The sequence below is a fragment of the Ostrinia nubilalis genome, chromosome 11, assembly GCF_963855985.1.
Source record: "Ostrinia nubilalis chromosome 11, ilOstNubi1.1, whole genome shotgun sequence".
Lineage (NCBI taxonomy): Eukaryota > Metazoa > Arthropoda > Insecta > Lepidoptera > Crambidae > Ostrinia > Ostrinia nubilalis.
The window spans coordinates 8,007,282-8,029,874 of record NC_087098.1 but is presented as its reverse complement, the minus strand read 5'-3'; the positions used below and the strand labels follow the sequence as shown (position 1 = coordinate 8,029,874).

At 36.2% G+C, this 22,593-nt stretch overlaps 1 protein-coding gene across 6 annotated transcripts; it reads left to right on the top strand.

The window, feature by feature from the left end:
• LOC135076193 (glutamate receptor ionotropic, kainate 2) lies at window positions 1-22,342 on the top strand. Of its 6 annotated transcripts, none has more exons than XM_063970671.1 (18): window positions 1-311; window positions 6,532-6,608; window positions 7,805-7,960; window positions 8,510-8,694; window positions 9,485-9,642; window positions 9,717-9,858; window positions 10,127-10,294; window positions 10,397-10,417; window positions 10,542-10,694; window positions 11,308-11,526; window positions 12,155-12,405; window positions 13,109-13,288; window positions 14,373-14,510; window positions 15,338-15,536; window positions 16,382-16,613; window positions 16,786-16,901; window positions 17,840-17,995; window positions 21,315-22,342. In XM_063970671.1, the coding sequence occupies exons 2-18, from the start codon at window positions 6,533-6,535 to the stop codon at window positions 21,387-21,389; spliced, it is 2,625 nt and encodes an 874-aa protein (XP_063826741.1). In that variant the 5' UTR covers window positions 1-311; window position 6,532; the 3' UTR covers window positions 21,390-22,342. The 6 variants fall into 6 exon arrangements, with proteins under 6 accessions (XP_063826741.1, XP_063826737.1, XP_063826738.1 ...); XM_063970667.1 differs by having other exon boundaries at window positions 21,259-22,342; XM_063970668.1 differs by lacking the exon at window positions 14,373-14,510 and adding an exon at window positions 13,771-13,902 and having other exon boundaries at window positions 21,259-22,342.
• The last annotated feature ends 251 nt before the right edge of the window (window positions 22,343-22,593 follow it).

The following is a 22,593-nucleotide window of genomic DNA, read 5'->3' as shown; positions in this document are numbered from 1 at the left end:
GCGGGAGGCCGCTCGCACCCGGCCCGCTCGCCGAAACTCGAACACAAATCGATACCCGCTCGCTCAAATCACTCGATCCCACGCACGTGACGATTATCATCATAAAACAAACAAAAGACAATCGCCAAACATGTAGCAACTTCACACTCCCGCCACTAATTGCACCGCAAACGTACGCCAGCGGAAAATGAACGCCGTGACAAGTGAATGTGAACTGTGTTTTGTATACGCAATGCCAAGTTAATTAGTGATTAATGCCTGTGCCCGCTTTTAGAGGCTTCTGACGGCGTGGAAGTGCCGATACCTAGCAGGTTGGGTAACTTTACATTCAGTTTTAATGATAAAAAGCAGTAATTTACTCGTCTATTATTTATTTATAACAATCTTCGGTTATTTATTTTAGGAGCAATTTGACTAACGCTGTTCAGTACCCAGTTTACTGATTAGGTATATCTTTAAATATTCTGAAATTATGTAAATGAGATGTAACATCAAACATAGAAAATTAATTATAATTCTGGAATACTTACGATAAGTAAGTAAATACCGTTTAAATAATTATTTAAACGGTATTTACGTCATTACTTACATAACGGAAAAGTTTTTTGTAATTCTATAACATCATATTATCATATGAAAGAATACCTACCTACCTAGGTACCTACCTACTTATTTTTTCTGTGAAAGTTGCCATAAAGCAATTTTCCTTATATTTAACAAAATTAGGTACAGTCGCGGAATGAAAAGGTTCGTCAGTTTTCAAATTGATTCCTTCAACGAATCGCGAGCACATATTACCTTTTGAAACTATGTTACAGAATAATCTCGAGTTAGAGAAAATAATCTTTAACTGTTCGTCAGTAAAGTTCAAAATTATTCAGATCAAAGTTGTTTGACGATTTATCTTGTCAAGAAGATTATTATGATTGATAAACTAAAACCTTCTTGTTGGTTCAACCTGCCATTATTATTTCTATTAAATAAAAAAACTATTGTCAATTGGTCAATGTCATTATTGCATTGCACTGATGGGATAGAAAAATAAACAAGCAAAACCTTATTCGTTAGCAAACGTCATATTTATTTAAATGTTAGCAGCACTGTTTTTATTGCACTGTTATGTTGGCAGGTTTGACTCTTACAGTACCTAGTGCAAGCGAAAACCGACACTAAGGTGACGAACCTTTTCATTCCGCGACTGTACATAGGTTTCAGCTGATAGCTCTTGTTTCTAACAATAACAATTGAACTCACGACTCTACGTAAATGGGATGAATGAAGAATAGTACAGTGGTCAGGCCTGGTCAGGCAGAATTTTTGTTGTTTTCATATAGAGACAAAATTATCCTTAATAGCTTTTGTCCGCGGTTTCACCCGCGTGAAATTTTGTTTGTCACAGATCGTCATAAATTATAGCCTATATGTTATTCTGGGTTATAAAAAATAATACTGTAAAGTTTCATCAAAATCCGTTCAGTAGTTTTTGCGTGAAAGAGTAACAAACATCCAGAATTCCACACTTTCGCATTTATAATATTAGTAGGATAAAATATTGATCTCTATATCTCTCTCCCCTACATTTTTTAACGCACCTTAATAGCACCTACAACTAAATCCGTATTTTTTTATTATACGTTTTGCCTCCTAGTTAACAGAAGCGGGTTTTCGCTAGGTGCTAAATACCAAGATGAGACACCAACAACCATCTGACATACTTTTTTATGATCTGTCCAATCAGTGATTAAGCCAACAGGCATTAATATAAATGATAGTTCCATTAGAACAAATTGAAAACAACAAATACAAGGCCTAATTAAACGAAATTTTACACTTAGTATGTATGTTCTAATGAAGTGAATTGTTATTCTTTAAAAGTCATCGTCAAAGAATAAATTCTCAAAATCCTTTCTGCCATCTGACTCTGTTTACGAACCAATTAAATAAACCAATACTCGTATTTCAAAGGAAAATCATAAGTAAAAGAGCTTTTCCGAACCCTGAAAACTTAATTACTTTTTATGCTATTTCTATTTGATTTCAAATTCACCAAATACCTAAGTCAGTGAAATGTGACGATATCATTTCCGATTAATAAATCTATTAGGGAACACCTTCTTCAACTCATAAGAAAGTATGTCGATTGATTGGTGGTGTCGTCTATCCTGTTGACCTTGAACTATAAAAAAGATTCACCTAATGTTACAGACACAGTCGACAGCACATAATATTATTGCGAAATCGCTCTTATTATTATCAATATAAGACCCAAGAGTGCTTAGCGTGATGTCGTCTGTTTCTTACCTACATTAAAGCCTAGATAGATAGTCTGAAACAAACGCTTCGTCAAAATGAGGCAAAATTGTCATTACTGTCAAATCTTATGTATTAGTCCAGTCATTTAAGCTTAAATTAGGTAAGAATCTCGGAATTAGAGATACCCAGCTGTAAGTCTGTAAATACTTGTATATTGACACCCTAAAAGTTGTCTCAAAACCTACATATGGTAGGGTGTAAGCAACTATTAAATTTTAAGGTCAAAGGTCACAAAAATCGGTTTTTTGCGCTTTTTTTGGAAATATCTCATTTCCTATGGGTTTTTTGCTATTTGTATTTATTATCAATATTGTAGAATACTAAATTCTCTACAAATTTTGTTTAAAAAATTTTTTTATACGGTGAACCGTTTTTGAGATAGAGGGCGGAGAGCGCGCGGTCACTGCATCACTTCAGGTCAACTTAAGCGGTTTAGGTTTTTCATACAAAAGGATTTTCCCGCTAATTCCCGTGGGAATTTCGGTAATTACTTGTTGTAAATAAGCTTTAAGTTTACTAAGGTACCTACATGCCAAATTTCAAGCGTCTAACTTCCGTTAAGCGTTTAGATTTTTCATACAAAAGGATTTTCCCGCGTAACTTGGAATTGTCATTCTCACTAAAATGTCTCTGGGGTGGTGGCGTAGTGAGGCGGGTCGTTACATTCCCTCTAATATGGTCGAGTGAAGCGATGGCTGGTTCACTCGTCATGTCTGTGAACAGGCGCTGCTTTCGGGGACTGGTCAATCCAAGTTATTCAAATTTATGTATGCGAGTCATTTCTACTAGTATCTTAATATGTAAGTCTAGATATTAGCACGTCACTACCTTGTTTAATATACCACGCAATCTTGTATACCCATTCTTATAAGATACACCATACAAGAATGCATGGTAAATTCAGTGAACTGCTCCTGAATCGAATGTACCTACTACTACTATTTCTATTTATTTATATTAACCGGCAGACAGTGGTGACTGAGTTTGTTGCGGCGCTTCTTCTCAGCGCTTGCCAAATGTTGGTCTCGAAGCGCTGGTAGGGTAAAAAGATTATGAGACATGTAGAGGCTCCTTAAGAGCAAAATGACGATTTGTAAGAACTATTTATTAGTCCAAACAAATAAAGAAATTTTGACTTTGACTTTGACTTTATTCCCACGGGAACAGGAATTAGCGGGAAAATCCTTTTGTATGAAAAATCTAAACGCTTAACGGAAGTTAGACGCTTGAAATTTGGCATGTAGGTACCTTAGTAAACTCAAAGCTTAGTTACAACAAGGAATTCCCGAAATTCCCACAGGAATTAGCGGGAAAATCCTTTTGTATGAAAAATCTAAACCGCTTAAGTAGACCTGAAGTGATGCAGTGACCGCGCGCTCTCCGCCCTCTATCTCGAAAACGGTTCACCGTATAAAAAAAGTTTTTAAACAAAATTTGTAGAGAATTTAGTATTCTACAATATTGATAATAAATACAAATAGCAAAAAACCCACAGGAAATGAGATATTTCTAAAAAAAGCGCAAAAAACCGATTTTTGTGACCGTTGACCTTGAAATTTAATAGTTGCTTACATCCTACCATATGTAGGTTTTGAGACAACTTTTAGGGTGTCAATATACACGTATTTACAGACTTACAGCTGGGTATCTCGAATTCCGAGGTGAACTTACTATAATGACTGGACTATATGTCATTACTGTCAAAACGTTAAGACGTTTTAATTAGGGCGATTTTTTTTACATTCAGATGTTTGTATCAACATTTATCGTAATAAAATGTTATTATTTGATATTTAATAAGACATTTAATAAAACAAAAAGTTTCAATTTTCATGTGGACCAGTGGGCTGAGTGTGAATGCATGAAAATTTGAACGTTTCCCGCTAGGGGCGCTGTACAATCCGTCATACATGTAATGTCATTTTTTGACGCGCTCACTACGCTCACTAGTGAGCGCGTTTGATGAAAACTCACACTCAGCTCAGCCCTCTGAATGGTTTACTATAAGTTGCCTCACTTTTCGTTCGCTTACTATCTATCAAGGCTTTATTGATCTATGCCTACCTACATGAAATTCAATATTTCACTGAACATAAATATTGCTCTTGAATTTAATATTCCAAAAAACTTGAATTCCTTCGAAAATTCGAATGCCTCCGAGAATAATGTAATAATAAATAAGCTTCTAACGATATTGAGCAATAACGTATCAATTGATGTGTCAACCGATAAAATATGGAACACTTTAGGTTCTCTGTAGAATAGGATATAATATTAAAAAGACATGTTTAAAGACACATTGATATCGGGACATAGTGAATATTTTTATTACCACCTTATTAATAGATAAACTAAGCTAGAAAGTAGCCAAAAACATGACAACAAATTATAAAATTCCTTAACTGGAAACATAACCTCGCCCTGCTTTTCAGATATCTATCAATAAATTGGAATCGGAAAAGATCAATTAAGTACCTATTATAATTAACATCATCCATCAGAAATATATGTTACCATTTTCCCTCTACCAAATAAACATCGTTTAATATTGTAGGTTAAGGTAATTACCGGTAAAATACATAAACATTACACTAAATAGAATCTTGATGGTAAATTGCTTACCATTAAGTGAATGAAGTAAATGAGCATTTTCGATACTCGTTTCTTACGAAATTAGTTTCTTTAAAATATTTTTAGTTACTTCAATAATTCTGTTTTAATTATTAAAACACTCGTTTCTCTAGAAATGGTATCCTTATTTACATATTGTTCAGTTGCTTCAATTATTTGTCTTCATTCTATCTTAATTTTTAATTTTCATTGTTATAAGTTAAGTGTGTATTTACAAAAAAAAACAAGTATTTAAGTATTTTTATATCCGTTGTCTAGTACCCATACCTACAAGAATTGCTTAGTTTGGGACTAGAGGCGCAGTGTAAAATGTCGAAGGATATTCATTTATTTATCTTTTTAATACATTTGGGGCAGTGACCGAGTGGAATTTGGCAACCTCTTCACATTAAAGGACGCAGAGTCACTCCACTTGGACGTGGGTGTTTTAGGTCACTCACTCACACTCACGATCCATTGGACCCACCTTTGGCATAAATCGGGAACCGATCGAACTGATTGCGAGAATACACTAGCGGAATTGATTTACCGCGAATGAAAAAGGCAGTTCCGATACATTTAGTCTGTTGCTTTAAATACTGGATCATTTTGTCCCACCGTGAAACAATAAATTGGTCTTGTTTTTCAGGGAAAATTAAAAGCTTTAACAATATTTAAAAACAATTGCGTAAAGTTGCTAATTCTTTGTATCTGAACTCAATATGTTTTCGACTACAATACATATCACAATACTCATGATTTAACGTAACCCTGATGGCCAGTAATTACATGTTACAATCGTTTTTCTCGACCAGTAAAAATGTAATCTTTTTGTCCAGCTAATTGATATTATTTTGATGATGTTTTCTATAAAAATAACTTCAAGGCAACAAAATGTCCCGGGAGATAATTATTAATCAATAGGAACCCCTTTCCCTATAAAGGGAATAAATATAAAAATAGATTAACGATTTTACTACGTTACGTGTGCGAAAAGATTATCCAATAATAAACAAAGTTATTCATACATTTTTATGTGACGAAGAAATAACATCAGTAAAGTAGGATGGTACCTAGTAGGTACTACACAAGACACTTACACAATACATAACAGGGTATGGCTACGTAGTAGGTCTCTACTACGTAGCTATACCCAACCAAATACCTATAATACTTTTACATGAAATTACTATAACACTTTTAGTTATAGTAATTTCATGTATGCGTGTTTGTCTTGTTGGTTGTCCTAATAAATAAAATAAAAATAAATAATAATAAATAATAAACCTATGCTGACCCATTTACTACAAACGACACTGTTACCCTCAAAATATAAAAAAATTCACTGTGATTTCGTTCGATCGTTAAATTCATTCAAAACAACTCAAAATACTTGAAAAAAAATCAATTGTTGTCTGCTCAGTCTATAAACATTTAAAAGTTATATTTACAAAATTATTTTCAAGTTATAGATCCAAATGTGCTATTTCTACAACATAAAGTGAAATATCACCACTCTTTCCCCCAAAATGTTTGCTTATGGCGAAACAACTGTGTCAGTGATTTCACTAGAGTTTGGATATTGTAAAAGTTTGTCCGTTGTTTCAGAATGAGAGGGGCAAAAGCGGTTTTCCTCATTTTATTTTTCGGCCATCTTTCCGCTCTACCCGACACCATAAGAATAGGTAAGTATTGCAATAACTAAACCAAGAAGTTTTTTGGCACTGACGTTATTTTATGTGCGCATGATCAGTCTATAAAGTTATTGGGTTGGGACTATTTCACTTTAGCCCGCTTACAATTCGCGTTTGAATGCTTAGTTTAGAGCTTTAGACTGAAGGTGCATATTAAATTTATTATTGTCAACATGTATTGTCTGATGTTTTCATCCAACATTTAACATTCAACACAACTGTATTTTAAGAAGTCCCTGACATAAAACCCAATACGCCCTAACTGTCTCTAATACCTTTTAAAGTATCCTAGGCCTGTTCCCTACCTGTTAAAGTTAAACTAAGCAGTGGATACTATTTCAATATTCAATATTCGAATAATGACCCCAATACAATTTAACTGCGAACCAGGGCTCGATACCTTAACGATCTTTTGATGTTAATTTGATTAGTTATACACAGTCTGCTTAAATCAGTGCTTTAAATTTCAGAGAGAAGCTATTATTTGTCAATTTGAACTAATTGTATTTTATGAGGGTTCCTTATCGCGTGAATGTTAATAAAGAAAGATTAATTAACAGCTAAAGCCTCAGGGCAGTATTATTGAATAGATTTACCTAAATATGTTTTACCGATCGACCGAGATTTATTTACACTACCTACATGTTTCAGTAACAAATATTTTAACGTCAAGAGCTATCCTACTCGTAACATAATTATCCAATAACTGTTTCAAATTAATCAACCGTATTAATTACATTAGATGATCAGACAATTTTATGAAATTCAACCGCGTTGGTAAAGATTTTTTCAACTTCAATCGTGCTTTAAAAAACCAGACGACAATTTGTACCTACGCCTATTGACTCAGACACCAAATAAAACAAGTGCTAGTGATTTATTTCATTTCATGATCATGATGATGATGATGATGATAGAAGACAGAAATGAACGGGAAATGAAATGAGTGATCAGAATAAAATCACTTGCACTCACCCAGGATTGATACGTCTGATATGAACACAAAATGAAATAAAAAGAACCAATTCAAGGTTGTTTGACTTTGGTGTTATTAATTTGACTGAGCATTTGCTCTTTGGTATCACATTTACCGATAAGGAACCTCTTCAGAAAATTCAATATTGTGTAGGATGTATGCGACCTTAGCTTTACTTTAAGGTCAATTGACTTACAAGCTTCCATTGTAGGTGGGTTATTTCATCCTGAAGATGACAAACAAGAGGTGGCCTTCCGTTATGCGGTTGAGAGGGTGAATGCCGACCGGGCAGTGCTGCCCAGGGCCAAATTGCTAGCCCAAGTGGAAACCATATCGCCGCAAGACAGCTTCCATGCTTCCAAAAGAGGTTTGTACGACTGTTTTATGACGAGTGTCAGGAATAGGATTCAGGCGACTTGATTTTTGCCTTGTGTTTGTTATGTTTAGGCAATATTCAGTAGGCGTTATATTCAGGGTCTGAAATAAAGTACCTAAACGTGAACTTTCGCCTACTGGAACGTTATAGTGGGTATTATTTTGAGCGTTTATCCACTCCAGAGGGATTTAAATATTTTTTGCACCACTGCATTTTTTTCAACTGAAACAGAACCCTGATTGAATATAAAAATTTTACGTATAATTTAATCATTAACATCCTAAAATAATATGTACACACGGCCACACTATTAACTATCCATTTCCGTTTTTGCTCTCGCTCTCATCAAATGGTGATTCTTTGCAATAGAACGAGACGACAATGACAGGCAATGGATAGTTAACTCTGTTGTCAATGGTACGGGTCTTACAACTTAACACAATGAAAACCAATTTTCAGATATCAAATAAATTCCAAATCAGTTAGTTTTATAATAATTGTCATGTGATTTGTAAAATACTATCTATCTGTCTACACCAGTGTGCCACCTCCTACGGAGTGGAGTCGCAGCCATATTTGGCCCACAATCAGCGCCAGCTGCTGCTCACGTCCAGTCCATCTGCGACACCATGGAACTGCCCCACTTGGAGACCAGGTGGGACTACAGGACGAGGAGAGAATCTTGTCTGGTCAACCTCTATCCACACCCTGCAGCGTTAAGTCGGGTGAGTTTGTTAATAGTCTTAATTTAAAACTGTCGCCATGATTAGCTAACTCAGAGATACATGTACTCATTGAATTGGTCTATCAAAGAAAGATGCGACAAAACGCCGCGCTGAGTCAGAATTCAAAGAAGAAAAGATGACACAATATTTCAAAGGAATAGTGAAATATGTACTGTATATTACGAGTAGGTATATTAGCCTTGTAGGTTCAAGTTTGCAATTTACCAAAATGGAGACAAGGTCGTTCTACGAATAGTACAATATGTATGCCCCACTTCAGATACCAGATGGGCTAACCACGCCGGGAATCCGGCTTGTCAACCTTTATCCGTATCCCGCCCAGCTCAGCACAGTGACAGCTGTTGTGTCTGCTGAATGCCTAAATAGAAATGTTACGTTGAGCTAGGTTCCAAAGCATAAACTTAATATATCAAACCAAATGTAGTACGAAATTGGAGTTGGAGGTTTTCTCGCCTCAAGATTAGACTAGCTCTTTGATATGCAAAGTCTATTCTTATGTAAGCGTAAGTTACAGCTCAGCAAAAAAATAGTTGTGAGTCAAATTGTAGTTATTTAATATTCGTTTAACAACAGAGAGACTAATACTGAGACAGATGAAGCTAAATGATCCTATAAATAGGTTCTTTTCATTATGATCACGCATGACTTCTCCGAATGTTAACATCCATTCGAACCTTACTTTTTACGATAAACATCGTAAAATCTGTGTTATAGGCCATATCCCTCACCTATATTGTTACATGAAGGCTCATACAATAATGTTTTATAGGCCTACGTGGACCTCGTAAGAGCATGGGGATGGAAATCGTTTACCATAGTTTACGAGAACAGCGACGGTTTGGTTCGGCTTCAGGAGCTACTCAAAGCCCACGGGCCTTCCGAATTACCTGTGGCTGTCAGGCAGTTGCCGGATTCACATGATTACAGGTCTGAACGCTCACATTTCACAACCTCAAAACCAACCTTATTCCGTACCCACTAAGGTGAAATTTTCCTCGCAGGCCACTTCTGAAACAAATAAAAAATTCAGCGGAATCACATATTGTGCTCGATTGCGCGACGGAAAGGATCAGAGACGTTCTCCAGCAAGCGCAACAGATTGGTATGATGTCCGATTACCATAGCTACCTTATCACCTCCCTGGTAAGTTGATGCTATCACAAATGTCGTTTGTGTAAATTATATTATAACCTTGATGAAATCTGGCAAGGACAAAGTAATCTTGGTCGCCCCGTCTATTGTCGTAAGACGAATGGCTACCCTCTTACAAAAATAATTATTTTGCTCCATCTGGCTCCGTACCTCACAAGGGTGCTGTTTATACAACATGATATTATACAAGACGACCTAACCCTAAATTACGCGCTCGCTTTAATATAGAAAATGATATTAGCATTTGATATTTGGCCAGGATCTTCACAGTGTAGACTTGGAGGAGTTCAAATACGGCGGCACGAATATAACTGCGTTGAGATTACTCGATCCTGAGCGAGCTGACGTTCAAAGAGTAATACGGGACTGGGTTTATGACGAGGCTAGGAAGGGCCGTAAACTACAACTGGGACACACTTCAGCCAAGGTACTTTTAATTACAAACAAATGACGCTCTTAGAACGTTACTTACTAGAACATTACTTGCCCGTTTAATTTACTAACGCTGTTGTTTTATGTTTGCTTGCAGGAAAATATGACATTTATAAAGGTTAGTTTTGCGATGTAGTGGTACTGTATTCGCTTTCTTTAGTAGCTTTAGCGTGATATGTGCTGCTATTAAATTTGCGTCGTTCGTAGGAATGTTCTGTATTTTATCTTTTGTCTCCCAACAGACAGAAACGGCTCTCATGTATGATGCAGTACATTTGTTCGCGAAGGCTCTGCACGATCTCGATACGTCGCAACAAATCGATGTGAGACCCCTCTCGTGCGAGGCTGAAGACACGTGGCCCCATGGGTATAGTCTCATCAATTACATGAAAATCGTAAGTAGAACTTTCACAAAGTCGTGTATCATAGTCCCAGGAGACGAATATTATCACGTAACATGTATTTTGAAACAAAAAGGGATTACATCTAAACGTAAATAGGAATAAACTTTACCGCTGAATTTTAATGAATGGAAGTTCAGCAGATTTGTGGCTCATTGTGGTTTCATTGGTATATGTAAACAATAATACTAACAAATTACTGATTCAATGCTATGTATGTTTAAAATGTAACGGGTTCATTGATTACATTTCAGTATCAGGTATTGATATAGGGAATAAATTGTCAGCATTATCAACAGAATTAATAGTGAAATTATGTTAAATTGTCGTTAATAAAGACGAGAAATTCGCTTAAATTAGCGAAGTTACATTTGCGTTGTTTAATGCAGCAGGATTAACTGCAGGAACATGAGTGAGCTGTCGGATTAACAGTTACGGCTGTTACGAACTTAAAGCCTTTGTATTCCTCGTCTCCTACATTACTGCTAATGTTCCCTGAATTAATTTTCCCGCGTGTTACAAAACACGATGAGTTAAGCGTCGCGCATTGCTTACTTAGTTTGCAAACTCCAAATACCTCACTCGTCTCCTTTATTTCTACGAACAGGTGGAAATGAAAGGCTTAACTGGAGTTATAAAGTTCGACCACCAAGGGTTCAGAAGCGACTTCACTTTGGATATAATTGAACTGACAAGGGACGGTCTACAGAAAGCAGGCACTTGGAACTCATCAGAAGGCGTGAACTACACAAGGTCATACGGAGAAAATCAAAAGCAAATAGTGGAGATACTTCAGAATAAGACCCTTATTGTAACGACAATTTTGGTAAGCTATAAACAACTTCCAAGTGTATCTACATTAATCCTCCGGAAACATTTTACTGCTCTCTAGCGCCTCACAAAGGCGAAATTAGCGTATCTTACATGAAGAAACGAATATATGAGTGTTTTGTGCAAGCAGGGGATTTATGTAGACTAGCTTACATTAAATATATATTCATATTCATATTCATTTTATTCACTTCACAATGTTACAGGAGTTCCAACAATAAAGTGTAGTAGGTACAGATGTTAAAAAATGTTACATTGCTACCTCCTAGAGGTATATGTGATTTGTAAATTACAGACGTCATCCAAATCTATCTCAAAGATTATTATTGTCGCGATAACTAAAAAATTCATCAAGTGAGTAGAAGCAGTTTGAGATCAAATAAACTTGAAGTTTATTACTAAACGGTCTTAGTTTATTTTCCAATTTTATGTGTTTCGGTATTTTATTAAAAATTTTTAAAGCCATATAAAAAGGACTACAATTGATTTCCATGGAGAATAATGTTCACACGGTAGCTTAACATCACGGGTACATACTTAGTCTTTTTAATACAGAATGAACTTGTGTAGGTTTAGCCCAACACCTTTTTAACTTATGTAAATCTGTATCGGTAATTCCCTAGAGTGCGCCGTACTGTATGAGAAAAGAGGCAAGCGAGAAGCTGACTGGAAACGCACAGTTCGAGGGCTACGCCATTGATCTCATTCACGAGATATCTAAAATTCTGGGATTCAATTATACATTCAAGTTGGCGCCTGACGGTCGATACGGCTCCTACAACCGAGAGACCAAAGAGTGGGACGGCATGATAAGGGAGCTGTTGGAACAAAGGGCCGATGTTGCTATCGCTGACCTCACCATCACTTACGACAGGTAAATATTCTAAATTTTGATAATATCCACTCTAATCTGTCGACACTTTAATGACATCATTATAAAATTTAGAGTTATTTTTAAGGAGATTAGATTCGATCAACTAAGTATTAATTAATATCGTTGATAATAATGAGACACACGAATTGAAATGATATGCAGTCAAATGAATTATATTTTATGGTATTTGATTTGCTGAAAATATTTCCTGAATATCGCGAAGCATATTGCATTCAGCTTCAATATCAAAGATTAATGAATTTAGCAAATGAACTTTATAACAGTTCAATTTAAACTCGAATATAACGGAGATTCGAAAAAAAGAGATAAGAAAAATATTTTGCACACATGAAGGTTTGTTCAGTGTATTTGAACCAAAATGTTTGCGGGTTGCGACCATTTTACTTATGAAATATTTTTGCCTTTCCGCAACTCGTAACCAAAGCTTTTGAAAATCGTTTTTCGAGCATTTAACATTCTGAGTGATACTAGAAAAGGTACGCTTAAAGCCATAAACATTTTCCTCGAAAAGGTAAATTGAAACACAATAGACGGTTAGACAACCAAAACAAAAAGGGATCAGAGTGACGGAATCGTTTTTGTTTTGCAATTCATTTTTGTATTCATCCAGCGCACAAAATTTGGAAGCCATCATTGTTAACTGCGAAATTATGTAATTAACTTCCCCTAAATTCCGCAACAGGGAGCAAGTGGTCGATTTCACGATGCCCTTCATGAATCTTGGCATCTCGGTGCTGTACCGCAAGCCTATTAAGCAACCGCCGAACTTGTTCTCGTTTCTCTCGCCCCTCTCGCTCGACGTTTGGATCTACATGGCTACTGCTTACTTGGGAGTCTCCGTTTTGCTTTTCATACTGGCCAGGTTAGTGAGTGTTCTTGTGACTCGAAAGCGTGATATTCTTACTGAAGTATCTTGTGAAATCTTTACTCAGACTGATAACTTTTTGATAAATGTTGTTAGTTTTAATTGGAATACCAGAACAACTTTGATGACTAGGTAATTGAAATGGACAAAAAAGTTAAGTTTATGAATGAAGTAAGATGTCTTTAATTCAATAGTGTAGTTTTAGAAATATTACTCGCTTTCGAGAATTGCAAAAACTTATTGATAACTACTGTTTTAAAACTAGAAACATTTATGTATTTCTTAACTATACAGGAGTGTATTAATTCAACAGTTGCATATTTATTCAATTATTAGTTTAAATCTAAAATTTTAAGTCCCAAAGTACCAAATATAAGATTAACCATTCTAGAATGAATAAGTATGCAACTACCGAAACAGCAATAGTTTTAATCACCGTACTCTAACCATTTTAGAAGCAATACACATTAATCCACTAGGTTTACTCCGTACGAGTGGCATCAAACACACTCACCCGAAGGCGAGAAATTGGAAAACATTTTCTCTCTCGCCAACTGTTTATGGTTTGCCATCGGATCTCTCATGCAGCAGAGCTGTGATTTCTTGCCCAAGTAAGAAAAGTTATAAGACCCCTATTATGGAAGCTTTATTGAAAATGCTCATTTTCAATTTGGCTTCTCTAGTGACCTCAGCGAAGTTTACATGAGGAGCTATTTCGTTCCAAGGGGTTCAGCGAATCGTCCATCAGCGTAACCGGCGGCGAATTCCGTTGCAAACTAGCCTTTTGTGGTGCAACTTCCATCCCAAATCGAATAACCATCCCGAATCCCGCTACCTGATATGGTTATTCGTCAACTTATATTACGTTGCTTAAGTTTCCGCAGGCATCTTTTGATGTCGTAACTCTAAAAAGTGTCCCCTTTGACACAAAGTGAGCACGAAATTGGATCTTAGCCTTCCTGCCGGATCAGATCTGTCGATTGAGTTGATGGTTTATTCAAATTGTCTTCATTCGCACTCGGTTCGCTGCTGGATGATTCTGAGTAGTAGTCAGTAAATGACGGGGCGTATTTGGGCGCAGGTTCAGTCCGTACGAGTGGGACACCCCAAGGAACTGTCTAGACGAGCCGCCGGTGCTGGAGAATCAGTTCACTCTGTTGAACTCGCTGTGGTTCACTATCGGATCCTTGATGCAGCAAGGTTCGGATATCGCACCGAAGTAAGTTCCACTCGCTAAACTCCAACCGATGGCTACAATTCCAACGCGGTAATAATTCGGTTCGGCCAAACGAAACTCGACTAATTGAATCTGCGACAGAAGTGTAATTGAAGGAACGGATTTGCAAATCTGTTTAGTCCATCCACGGAGCGGAAATGTAGCTTTCAGTTGCAGTCGGTGAAGAACTCCCTTTACTAATTAGTTTCAAAGCGACCACAGCCCTTTGTGAATTTCAAGCATCGGTAGTCGCCTAGAGCGGCCAATTTAAATAGAGACGTGTCGGCAATTTAAACTAGCTTTGTTTCCCACTATAGTTCGCTAAACACTTTGTAATTTAGTTGCTAATTAAACAACTGGCTCGGGTAATGTTTCCAATAATTATTGCACCGTTAAAACTTCGTGCTTGTGTAGTATCCATAGCTTGCTGCATCAAAGTTTGAATATTATTAGTATAGTGTTTAATATCGATATTGGTTTTGCATTACACAACTCGTACAGTTTAGTATATTTTTACTGTAAGCATAATTAGTACAAATTAGGCTCAACACCGATTAGTTTTTATAGGAACAACATTTTTACGCAACGAGTCTGCAAAACTTATTCATACTATAGGCCTAGTATTATTTTTATCTCACGAGGTATCATAAATGATAATTTATTAGAAGATACTTCATTAAAACACAGATTATTTTATCTTCTTAATTAAATCTAAGTATTTCAGACTAAAATTTTACAAAGAATTCGAATAATAATAGACTAGGTAATTCTAGTTAATATTTTACATCTAAGCTTAACGTGTATATTAACGTCTATTATTAATAAACCAGGGCTGTTTCAACAAGAATGGTAGCTGGAATGTGGTGGTTTTTCACCCTGATAATGATCTCGTCGTACACCGCCAACTTGGCGGCGTTCCTCACAGTCGAGAGAATGGACTCCCCCATCGAAAGCGCGGAGGACCTGGCCAAACAAACCAAGATCAAATACGGCGCTCTGAAAGGGGGCTCCACGGCTGCTTTCTTCAGGGTGAGTGCACTCATTAATATTCCAAGGTTCGCGATGTTAATGCGCCCACTTTTGTTCTTTATAAACGTCTCGGTGAATTAATTAGCTAAGATAATATTTGGAACAATCAACCGCTGCGCGATCTTTCGCGAAAATTTACACGAACTTTGTCAATTTGGTAAGGTTTCTCGTATATCAGAAAATATATTGTATTTCCTACGTTCTCTCAAGGTTATAAATATGAGAAAAGATTTATTTCCTGTATCTTTCAAAGTAATGAAAATAGATTTCACGGATCCCGCAACTTTATTATCGGAAAAGACGAAAATATTTTCATCTGCGAAGACCTGCTATTAGTTCCATGAGACATTTCTTATTTCTCACTATATCAGCGTAAGTCGATTCCCGCCTTTATAGGTTTTCTACTAAATCAAGTGGTCATTTTTCGGGTAATCGTCGACAGGGGATCTAGGGCACTCTGGAAGTAAGCTGTCTGTGAGATTTGTCACTGCGATAGACAGGGACGAGAAGGCACTACTATTCCGTAATTCCGATGTGCTTATTTTTATTATGGACCCTAAAATATCTTTGTTTTCCCGCTATTCAATTTCACATCGATGTGTCTTTTGTTGTTGTATATTTATTGGCTGTTTTATTTCTTTTTCGTTGAAATGGGTGAATGCTATCGTACGTGATGAAGAATATTAGGTATTGATGAAAAAGTAATATTGCTTTTTGCCAAGTCATTGAACTGTAATGAAAATACAGCCTTATTGAAAAGAAAACTTCTCATTATTTATGTTAGTCTACGTGAGTCGAAACCAAACACGAAACTGAAATTACAAGTTTACCATTATTTCAATTAGGACTCAAACTTCTCTACATACCAACGCATGTGGTCTTTCATGGAGTCGGCCCGGCCATCCGTTTTCACAAGCAGTAACAAGGAAGGAGAAGAAAGAGTGATGAGAGGAAAGGGATCCTACGCATACCTGATGGAGTCTACAACAATAGAGTACGTGGTGGAAAGGAACTGCGACCTGACGCAAGTTGGTGGTATGCTCGACTCAAAGGGATATGGAATCGCCATGCCTCCAAGTAAGAAAAAATATACGGATTAGTTCCTTGTTTAGTCTACTTCTTTTAGCTAAATATTTTTCCTGGTTTTTACGGCTGCTTTCAAAAGAATTCCGTTCATTTTAAATACATTATACCCGTATCTGAGTTTCTAAGGCCGCTTCAATGTGAAAAAATGTTTTCCTTGTTTTAGATTCACCCTACCGCACGGCTATAAGTGGAGCAGTTTTAAAATTGCAAGAAGAAGGAAAATTGCACATCCTGAAGACGAAATGGTGGAAAGAAAAGCGTGGTGGAGGGTCTTGTAGAGTAAGCGAAATATTCTCGTCAGCATTACATCACCCCACTCCAAAATATATTGAATTTGGGATGAGATACGAAATATTTACCATAAAGTAAAATATTGTTATGGGTTTTTGAAGGTTTTTCACAACCGATGAAAGCTCAAACAATCGAAAACGTGATACCATTTAGATCGTAGATAGCTCGGAGCGAAATTCTGAAATAAGTGGAAATTTTAGCTGATACCTACTCCGCAAAAGTCCGGTCGGATCAAAGATCACAAATATAATAGCTTTGTCCTTTCTATTTTATATCAGATCAAAACAAACGCTAAAGGGTTTAGGGGAACAATCGAGAATCAGTTTGAGGATCTTTGAATAGGCCTATTTATGCGCTGAGCAGTTTTGAAAGGGTACAATCACGGTTCGCGATGTTATGTCATATTCGGTAAATTGGCTCCGATTTACCGTTATGACTGTTGTGGAACCACTTACCGTTGTATGTCCCTTTTTTTCTTATTCTATCACGATATTTTCATTCAGATTTAGCTATTAATAAAGTAACTTTTATAATTTATTTTTAAGAAGGCATTCAAAGGTTCAAAATCCTAGTTAACAGGTGGTACCCATGTTCCACCACCAGGACAACAACGAGCTCAGCCTGGGCAACGTCACATGCGTCACTCACCGCTCTCCACTATTACTACCACTATATTTTAAGCTTTACCATTATAACGTTACGGTTCAAAGTCCTAGTAAGCCTAAGTCCTATAACTGGTGGTATTTTCGACCAGTACGATACATCGAAGTCCTCTTCGACGGTCAACGTCAACCTTGTAGATGGACGTCCCACGCTGCGTTTTCCGGTACGCGACTTTTATTCCAGAACCTTGCTGCTCCATCGGCCGCCAGTTCTGCGTACTATGTGCCCATAAATCCTACTAAACTGGTGGTATCTTCGACCAGGACGATACATCGAAGTCCTCATCGACGGCCAACGAGCTCGGGCTGGGCAACGTGGGTGGTGTTTTCGTGGTGTTGATGGGCGGCATGGGCGTCGCGTGCGTCATCGCTGTCTGCGAGTTCGTGTGGAAGTCTCGCAAAGTTGCTGTGGATGAACGGGTGAGTTCTTGCAATGTGGAACAGGGCTTGATGGCGGTATTTACACATTTTTTTCCATAAACTTTCGGTTGTACCTATATGGGGTCAAAATAACGTAAGACGAAAAAAGATACTAGAGGCAACTATAAAACTTCCTCCTTATTTTAAGTAACTCTAAAAATAAATGTCAGCATCCACTGGATGATAAAAGCGGGAGATATAACGCAGTGAACTACCGAACTTTAAAATTTTGATTGATACAATAATATCAAGTTAAATAAATATCCCGATTAGTTCAATCATTGTATTAATTTTTAAAAAGCTACATGTTTATTTGTCATTTTATAATTGATCATGAAACATTGTATTTTATTATGAGACATCGCTTTAATTTTTAAACTGTCTTAAAGCATTTCGCCCACCCATTTTTCTAGACTAGAATTTTCGTAATTTTCAAGATTAAATCTTAGTAAATAGTCCAAAGGGACTACTCATACTTAATTCATAGAGGATTTTTACGAGAACTGCTTCGATGGACTTGAATCTCAATTATTCAGCACTCAGTGATCCTAGCACGAAATTGCACTGCTTCGCAAACTGATGCAATATTAAGTCGAGAAAAATGTCTAGTTTGCAGCGATACGGCTCGCCGAAATTCGAAATGTTTGAAAGCATCTGTTTCTTTATCCCGTGCGGGTTTCCATTGATTGCTTTGACAGTATCCCAGAACTTCCTTTGCGTCAATAGGATCGTAATTTTCATCAATCCCAGAACACCGTTAGCAATGAATAAGTAAAAGATTGGCAGCATCCGCTGGTACATCTAGACGGCGTGGGATGAGCGTGGGCGAATTGTCCTGGGGGCGAATGTTCTCGATGTTTTTGATGACAAAGATATCGCGGGAATAAAATGCTTAGTCATAGGCAAATTCGTAATCGCTTTAGGTATAAAAACAGTTCGTCTTCATAAAATTTAAAATCACAGTTTTAGCCAATAATACTTCGACTGTGATTTGATGTTAAAAGGTGATTTCACTAACATTAATAGAAACGAAACAGTTTTTAATTTGGTGTTTAATTTTTAATAACTTTAGTCAAATGTAACTCGTCGTCTATTTACCTATATCTAAACGTTGTATTAAAAGGACAATTCTAGCTACATTTCTGTTGCTAGATGTTCCTTTAATGCCCCAATAGTCGGTAACGTTCCGATAGTCGTAATAATAACGTTTAATACTACGTTCCTACTCCTCGGGACCATCCGATACTAATGTTATTCGGAAGTATTAGCTCTGAACATAATGTTCAATTGTATGGGTAGATAACGGGATTGGGTTTCAAGATATTTACTTGGTTATTGGTGGTTATTGGTACAACATTCACGTATTACAAAAATAAGAAGAATTATTTACATAACTATAACTATATACTATTAACAAAACGACACTAAAGTGCCAAAACCACGGGTCAAAACAAAATTTAATGAAGCGGTTGTATAATATGAAACTTATTCTGCTAAGTAACAGCTGTCTGGAAGTCAAACAAGGTCACGTTTAACATTCAGGACTTGTCTCATCGAATCCCGCTTTAATGAAGTGTTATAAGAATTTTGATTGCAAAACACTGGTACTAAAAATGAAACTATACCTAAGTGTAAGGTTCAATTTACAGTTTCTTTTTGCATTTAAAACTACTTACTTTTACAGGTAACGTTTAAGAGCTTTTTCTAGTACCTAAAATAAATAGACGACTTCTGTCGTCGGCTTGAACAAATGAAACTTAATTGTAACATACTTTTATCTAATTCAAAGGTTTTAATTAAAAGCAATTAGTCAAAGGTTACCCTTGGAGGTGACACTTTTGCAGAAGGTTAATTGAATCCTTACAAACGTACGAATTAACTTTCTTAATTATTTGTTCGGGCTTAAAATAACCGTGTAAGTATTACAAGTACACACATAGTCAACTTGTATAGCGCAAAATTAAAACAAGTATTTGGAATAGGCCTTTGACCAGCAGTAACGTGTTTCGGCTGAAACGTACAAATGAACAATTTGGAATTGTATTTCAAGAATTAATTGCCTACGAATGGTGCCTACGAATTTAAAGCAAACTCGTAATCGTAACCAAATACACCTGACAATTAATATTTAATTCTTCCAATTACTTCTGAGTTTCAGAGAAATGTTAATTCACAATCCATTTGGCATTGTAATTGTAAAGGTATTCGGATTATTGTTTCACTCCAATCCAACTTCAGTGTTTTTCTTTGTATTGTACAAACGCCAGCAGGTCAACCTACCTATAATTATGTATAATGACTTTCCACACTGGATTTTGAATTTTACGTCTTTGTTATAAAGTGAAAAATCAATTGTGGAAAATGATTTTATTTTATGTTGGCGTCCGTAGGTATTTTGTTTCGATTGTGTTATTTAATTGATTTTTCGTTTGTTCTAGGTTTACTTTTGAAATAGGTAACAATTTTGTTTTTTCGTAGATCACTGTGTGAGTAGGAATTTCTCTCTTTTAGGATCTATAATGCTACCACAAAACACTATAGCCGATTGAGTGAGAACGATACACAAAGAAGGTCCGGTTACTTAGTCTTCATCTATCGAATTTACGCCCACTTTTCGTTTAGATTACAGGTGCTTATTTCTTAAACTAGTAATTAAAATAAATAAAATGTAATCCCTTTATTCCAAGACGAAATTGGAGCTCTTTAATTGACAGGCAATTTAACTGAACCTTCTTTTCTCTGAGCTTCACTTTGGCCATGACACTGGTAAACTCACCCTATCACTTTAGTGAAATGTGTCTTGCTAGTCTTTACACCTTTTGGTAGATAAAAGTAGTATTTAAAATTAGCTTGTATTAAAATGATTTTCTTTTTCTGCTGCAAATGGATTCGATTACAGAAGGAAGAGGTAAAGTTTAATTTACATTGATACATTTTTGGTTTGATTTGTAATGTTTCGTATTTATCGAAGTCGAGACTCGATTCGAACTCATTTATTAAATACAAGAACTTAAAGTTTGTGCGTAGCGGAATTGGAAAGTGAGAAACACTTTAGCCTAAAATAATAAAGTAATAAGTGCCCACACATTTCGATCCCTTATTACCTAGTTGGAACTTCCAATTTCAAATCCCAAACCTAGACAGTCTTTTGTTGTAAACCGTTAACACGTGCCAGCTAACGAGACACTAAACAACTTTTACAACCCGTATCGGGCATAGCACGAGCTGTTAACACAACGACCAACAGCGTTTTCCGATTCCAGGCGTCTCTATGTTCTGAAATGGCTTCAGAGCTGCGTTCTGCTTTGAAATGTCCCAGTGGCGCTGGCAGCGGCGGGACACCGGGCAACCAGCGGGACGGGACGGGCTCCCCGTACCTGCACTACGGGTTTAGCACCAAGAGTCAGCTTCACTAGCGCCCGGACCCCGCCTCCTCGCCCCCCAGCGATGTGTAGGCATAGACAACAGTGAACTAACGAGTGAGCTAGTGAACTAACCAGTGAGCTAGTGGACTAACCAGTGAGCTAGTGAACTACCAATCTCAACTTTGTGACAAGTGAAAATGGTGAATGTAAATAAATCTCATATCTCATAGGGCTAACGTTGTTGTGAGTTAATTATTAAATTAGAACTGTTAATAGTCACGTCTCTGTAAGTGTCGGATTAACAGTATTATTTACATGCCAAATTGATAACTATGTGCCAATGATCTCATAGGTATATGAGCTGTTTTGGTTTAAAATTTAAGAGTAAAATAAACAGTAGTTGATGTTTTATATCTATAAATCTATTAGAGTATAAAAACATTTCATATAACGTTTAAAGTTGAATAGACGTAATACCTATTTGACAGTAAATTTCCAGAATTTTATGGTAACGTTACACAATTTATAAAAATAAATACATAACAAAATATTATTTAGGTGTTTATACCCTACACATGACTGATTTTGTTTTGTTATTATTATTATTTTCGCCTTCTGGCATAGTATTTATATTGTAATTGTATAAACGCTTATGATAAAGCTGTTGTAAATAAATCTTTCCAACATACAGAATGTACTGCCACCCTAATTATTAAGTTATTATTTATAGAACTTGCATTTGCAATTATTTTTATGTAAAACATGTAAACTGCGACCTAACTACGTTTATTATCAAAACGAGTGCCAATATCAGAAAAACTTTAAATAAGATTTCAAATAGAAATCGACCACGAAGAACTCAATAATCGAATAATCGATAAAATTGTATGCCAAATAATATCGACCTCAATTCTGTATTAGGTATATTTTGTAAGTTTACATTTTGAAGCTGAATTTAAATTAATAAATTGTTTTAATATTATATTTAATTTATTTACTACCTTTTCCATTTTGTTGGTGATCAAACCAATAAACAAATAAATAAATAACAAAAATAAGATGACTAAACTATTTTACATGGTATTGCAGGATTATTATTCAACCGAATAATTTATCGGAAAAAACACTTCAAAGTAATTTTTATGCTGACAACAAGTTAAGTGGACATCCTTGTTAGTTTCAATACGTACGAATTGCTAATGTGACGCTGTTCATACTAAACGAGACCTCGCT